The sequence below is a fragment of the Phaseolus vulgaris genome, chromosome 4 (genome assembly GCF_051622355.1).
Source record: "Phaseolus vulgaris cultivar YP4 chromosome 4, ASM5162235v1, whole genome shotgun sequence".
Taxonomy (NCBI): domain Eukaryota; kingdom Viridiplantae; phylum Streptophyta; class Magnoliopsida; order Fabales; family Fabaceae; genus Phaseolus; species Phaseolus vulgaris.
Window position 1 is genome coordinate 43308579 of NC_143501.1, and position 5839 is coordinate 43314417.

Sequence of the window (5839 nt, forward strand, 5' to 3'; positions counted from 1 at the left end):
AATATTTTTCTTGCCTTTCCATCGTTCCAAGCCTTTAGGCCTTGTTTGCTTCCAGGGGTGGTACGGTTGAAATTACAAAGATTTAAAAGGAACTAATCCTAACTTGCAATACAGTATCTAAATTACATATATTTTTTTCCACATATTTTTCTTGCCTTTCCATCGTTCCAAGCCTTTAGGCCTGGTTTGCTTCCAGGGGTGGTACGCTTGTCGACGACAGAAGTCACAACACCACCCTGTTTGTTTCCATGTATGGTTGCGGGTGAGGGAGGAAGGAAAGAGAAAGGGGAGTGAATTTTGGTTCTCCTTGAAGATGAAGAGAAAGTTAAGATGATGAGAGCGAGTGCCATGTCAACGTTACGAAATTACGTTGTTGCCCTTGCTTTTGTGCTGGAATCCAAGACAACACTACCCCCTGCATGCATGTCACATGAAAGCATCAGATTCCTGACTTGGCTCAGGAATCGTTTGAGCGTGTGAAAGTGTGAAAGCTGTGAGTGAATGTAGTGGGTGAGGTAGGTGTGGAACTTGGTTAAATGCTATATAAAACGATGCATGAAGCTGGTTCACCCATTCACAAATAATCAAAGAAAGCGAAGCCATTAGAGTGTGTACTGGGGTTGGAGAGATTGGTAAGGTATCAGAGTGTGTGGTAGGGGCTTGAGTTATGTATAGGTTGTTTCATCTCAGGTGTTGGGTTCATCTCAGGTGAGAGCATGTCTTTCGCTCAATGGTGCTTAATCGATTATGGTTGAACTAGCATTGGTCATAGAATCGATTATGGTGTAGATAATCGATTACGCAAAGGCAGTAACCAATTATATGTAAAAATTTCAAGCCATAATCGATTATCTGAAGGGTGCAAAAAGGGTCTTAATCGATTATGTATTGTCATAATCGATTAGGGTTGTTTTTTGCCTACTAACATAATCGATTATACGTGGATAATCGATTATCCTGTGTATATAACTGATGGGATAATCAATTATGTTCTAACTTTTGTGAAATTCTGTGTGTTTCTTAATTTGTTTTATGTGGTTTTCAGGCACTCGTTGTGTGTTCTTCATCCTATTGTGATTCCTATTGGCACTCGTGGTGTGTTCTTCGTCCTATTGTGATTCCTATTGGCATTCGTGGTGTGTTCTTCATCCTATTGTGATTCCTATTGTGTTGTTCTTCAGGTTTTTTAATTTTTTTATGTTAACTTTTTATTTTTAATTTTTGTTTTATATTTATGTTTGGATGATTATGGTTTTGTAATATAATTTGTTTACGGTTTAGTTTAGTTAATTATGTTAACGAGTTAGTAAATTAATGTTGTTTGTAATTCCTTTATTTGATTTATTGTTTTAATTTTTGTAGATAGTTATTATTTTTTTAACATTTAAGAGAAATATTTATTTGTATGAAATGAATGATTTACTTAATAAAACAGAAATATGTAAAGTTTAGGTTTTTTTTTATATTAAACATAAATTATTAATGTTATGATTAAAACAAATAAAAAAAAACATTGTAGTGATTAAAGAAAACTTAAAAAGTTTAGATAAATATTGTTTATATTTTAATAATAAATATACATAATTATTTTTTTTAACATTTAATTGTTTATAAGAGAATAGATTTATTTATTTTAAATGAATATTTGTATTTTGTATGGTTAATATTTTTTAGATTGGACATAAATTATTAATGTTATCATTAAAAACATTAAATTTTTTTTTGTAATTTTTGTTATAAGATTTAATTATTTATAAGAAAAAAATTTATGTATTTAAAATGAATATTTTTACAAGTGAAAATAGAAATTTGTAATTTGTAGGATTTTTTTTATATATTACATAAATTGTTAATGTTATAATTAAAAACTTTATAAAAAATGTTTTATTAATTAAAAAATCAGTAAAAATTTTGAGAAGAAATATGATATTTTAATAATAAATGTAGAAAGTAATTATTTATTTAAAATTGAATTGTTTATAAAAAAATTTAAAAAATTTAATTTTGACAGAATGGAATTCAAAATTTATAATGTTTAGGGTTTTCATTTTTGTAGATTTAACATAATTTATTAATGTTATAATTAAAAACATTATAAAAATGTTGTAGTTAATTAAAAAAAGCAGTAAAAGTTTAGAGTAGAAATATGATTTTGACTTAATTTTTTTAAATTTGTATATTTTTTTTTAAAAAAAATTAGTATTTATAAATAAAATTTTGACAGAATGGAATAAAAAAATTGTAATGTTTAGGGTTTTTTAATTTTATTTCACATAAATTATTGGTGTTGGAATTAAATGTTATAAAAAAATTTATAGTAATTTAAAAAGGCAGAAAAAAATTTAGAGAAGAAATTTGTATTTGTAATAATAATTGTAGATAGTTATTAGTATTTAAAAATTAAATTGTTTATAAGAAATAGTTTTTTATTTGTAAATAATATTTTTACAGAATCGAAATAATATTTGATAATGTTTAGTTAATACTTTTTTAGATTGAACATAAATTATTAATGTTATCATTAAAAAAAAAATTATGTATTTAAAATGAATATTTTTACAAGTAGAAATAGAAATTTGTAATTTGTAGGGTTTTTTTTTATATGTTACATAAATAGAAGAAATCTGATATAAATTGTTAATGTTATAATTAAAAACATTATACAAAATGATATAATTAAAAAATAGTAAATTTTTTTACATAAATAAAATAGAATATTTAAATATTTAGGTTTTTTTTTTATACATTTGACATAAATTTCTGAAATTTGAATATTTGTATATAGTTCTATTTGTTATGATAGTTGATTAATTTTAGGTTTTTGTTTATTTTTTTTGTTTATATTTATTTGTTGTTTGATTAAATTATGTTATCGAATGATATAATTATTTATAATAAATTTTTTATTAAAATTAATTAAAAGTACATTTTAGGGTAACTGTATTGGTGTACTTTTACACCGAAACGGTAATCGCGTTCGGTATGAATTTGGAAAGAAATTATGACGAGGCATAGATGGTACACTTTGAGGAAACAGTTGCAATTTATGACGATCTTGTTGCGGCGAACATGAATTTAATTTCACAAATCGAAGAACAAATAAAAAAAAATAATGAAGGTGCATCAGTCATGATTCTTTGTATGATTTCTTTTGGATTGAATTTGTTACGCACGGTGCCTACTAGAAGCAACTGTATCAGTGAGTCCCAACCTCAAAAAGAGCATCGCAGACAAGAATTGATGGAGTACTTGGTTCACACTGAAGAATCTCGTCACATTATTTGCATGGGACTGGAAGCTTTCATTAAATTATGTGAACGAATACGGGGAATTGGACTTGTTAAAGATGCATATCGATCAACCGTTGAAGAACAAGTAGCGAAATTTATGCACATTATTGGGCATAATGTGAAGAATCGAAGTGTGCCATTCTTTTTCCATCGGTCTGGAGAAATAGTTTCCCGTCACTTTCATAATGTTTTTAGTGCAATTTTAAGGTTAGAGGGGGAATTCTTAATTCAACCAAATGGAACGGTTGTAGAACCACACATCCTTAACAACAGTCGATTTTTCCCCTACTTTAAGGTTTGTTGATGATAACATTACTTGAAATTATGTGTAATGTCTTCTTTAGTTTGTGTTCAATTAAAGTTATGAATTTTTGTTTACATTAGGATTGTTTAGGGGCCATAGATGGGAGTCATGTACGTGTTAAGGTTGCACATGCTGATGCACCTCGTTTTCGAGGGAGAAAAGATTGGCCAACCCAAAACATATTTGCAGCCTGTGACTTTGACATGAAGTTCACATATGTCTTAGCCGATTGGGAAGGAACTGCCTCCGATTCAAGGATATTGAAAGATGTTTTGGTACGAGACGATCCTTTGGTTATTCCAGAAGGTTAGTTATAGGGGATTGGGTGTGCAGAAGAATTAAAAGGTTGTAGTAGTATATACTAACCCAACTTTCCACAATCTTTGTAGGAAAATACTATCTTGGTGATGCAGGTTTTATGTTAAAACGAAATATAATAACACCTTATCGCGGGGTGAGATACCATTTGAAAGAATATTCGCGAAGAGGGCCACAAAATGCAAAAGAATTGTTTAATCATCGACATTCATCACTTAGGAACGTAATTAAGAGAACCTTTGGGGTGCTTAAAAAAAGTTTTCCAATTATAGTAAGTGGGATTGAGCCACATTATGATGTGGATACTATGACAAAAAATGTTTTAGCTTGTTGTATTGTGCATAACTTTCTACGCGGGGTCGACAATGATGAGTCTCTGCTTGAAGAAGTAGATAATGAATTGTTAGAACAAGATGTCCAACCAAACACCACCCATGCTCATGAACATGATTATAGGCTAGGGTGTGATATTAGGGACACTATAACAAATGAAATGTGGCAAGATTATGTAAACAATTAATTTCATGAAATAATATATTTTCTACCATTTTTCAATGTTTGTCATCCTAACTTTATTTAAGTTAATTAGATGGATCGCGGGAAAAATGTTGCTTCAAATTCATCAGGTTCTTATCGAGAGTTCACCAAGTGGACGGCGGAGATGAACCTAATTTTGCTGAATGCAATGATTGACGAGGTACGAAAAGGGTGTAGAATTGATGGTAGTTGGACCACTCAAGGATACACTAACATAGTTATGGCTTTAAATGAGGCTGACTTATCGGGTCTTAAGAAAAATAATGTGAAGAACCGCCAGAAAAGCCTGAAGGACAGGTGGAGGGAAGTCCATGATTTGTTTGGTGGATTAAGTGGTTTCGCATGGAACCAGACCACCAAACATTTTGAAGCCGAGGACGAAGTTTGGAGTGAGCTGATTAAGGTACAATGATAAGTACTTTTTTATGTAACAATTACATTTCACTTCACATTTCGCATCAAATACTAATATGTGAAATGTATGTAGGCCAAACCATCTGCGACGAAATGGCGTGTCAATCCCATTTGCCATTATGACCTCATGGAGGAGTTGTGGTCTAATGATAGAGCCACGGGAAGTCGGGTCAGGACAGCCTGTGACATCAATTCACCTCCTCACATGAGCAATTTTAGTGCGAACCTTGGGGACAATAATATGGATTATATCCCCGAGCAACCCAACTATGAGGAGGAAGATGACTACGTCCCACGATCACCTGCTCCTCACTTCCAATCTAGTGACACTCCTTCAGACACGCCGTCAAACACTCCTTCTATGCCGTCAGCTGGCTCTGCGGGCACATCCTTATCTTGAGGATCAAAGAGAAAAGGCCTTACTATGGACGACATTGATGAATATTTTGCAATGTTGAATACTAATCTTCAACAATGTGTGGCATCAATGAAGGATGGAAATGAAAATGCCTCTCAATTGGTGGATATTGCTCGTGCACAGGCAACGACAGCTCAAGAAATAGCTGCCGAAATTAGACGACGAAACGACCTATATGCTGAGCATGTACACCACCATCGACGCCATGCCTCATACCAATACTCAGAGTCTGATATTTGGGCAATGCTCGTGGAACTTAACATTCAGGATGAACAGGTCATGGATCAATGCTACGAGTTTTTATGTGACCATCCTGGAAGAGTCAAGCAACTATTTGGGATGCCATATGAGCGTCGCATGACAAAGTTGTTTGCATTTATGACTAGGCGTTGATTTCATATCTCTGTGTCGGCGTTACCTTCGTGTCTTTTAATTACATGTTGTCCTTTTATTTCATTTAACTTATTTTGTAATTTGTTTATTATTGGACAACTAGGATAAGAACTTTTAATAGTATTGTATTTGCATTGGCCTTGTAATTTTATTTTGTGTGAACTT

The 5839-nt window shown here is 31.6% G+C and overlaps 1 protein-coding gene across 1 annotated transcript; it reads left to right on the forward strand.

The window, feature by feature from the left end:
* The first annotated feature begins 3129 nt into the window (after window positions 1-3129).
* On the forward strand, window positions 3130-5263 carry LOC137838828 (uncharacterized). Its single transcript, XM_068648050.2, has 5 exons — window positions 3130-3585; window positions 3675-3900; window positions 4239-4420; window positions 4502-4852; window positions 4937-5263. The coding sequence occupies exons 1-5, from the start codon at window positions 3130-3132 to the stop codon at window positions 5261-5263; spliced, it is 1542 nt and encodes a 513-aa protein (XP_068504151.2).
* The last annotated feature ends 576 nt before the right edge of the window (window positions 5264-5839 follow it).

Coding starts and splice junctions, on each gene's coding strand:
- LOC137838828 (XM_068648050.2), top strand. CDS start 3,130: ATGATTCTTTGTATGATTTCTTTTGGATTGAATTTGTTACGCACGGTG. Junction 4,421..4,501: donor ATGAAATGTGGCAAGATTAT/GTAAACAATTAA, acceptor TAAGTTAATTAG/ATGGATCGCGGGAAAAATGT. Junction 4,853..4,936: donor TTTGGAGTGAGCTGATTAAG/GTACAATGATAA, acceptor AAATGTATGTAG/GCCAAACCATCTGCGACGAA.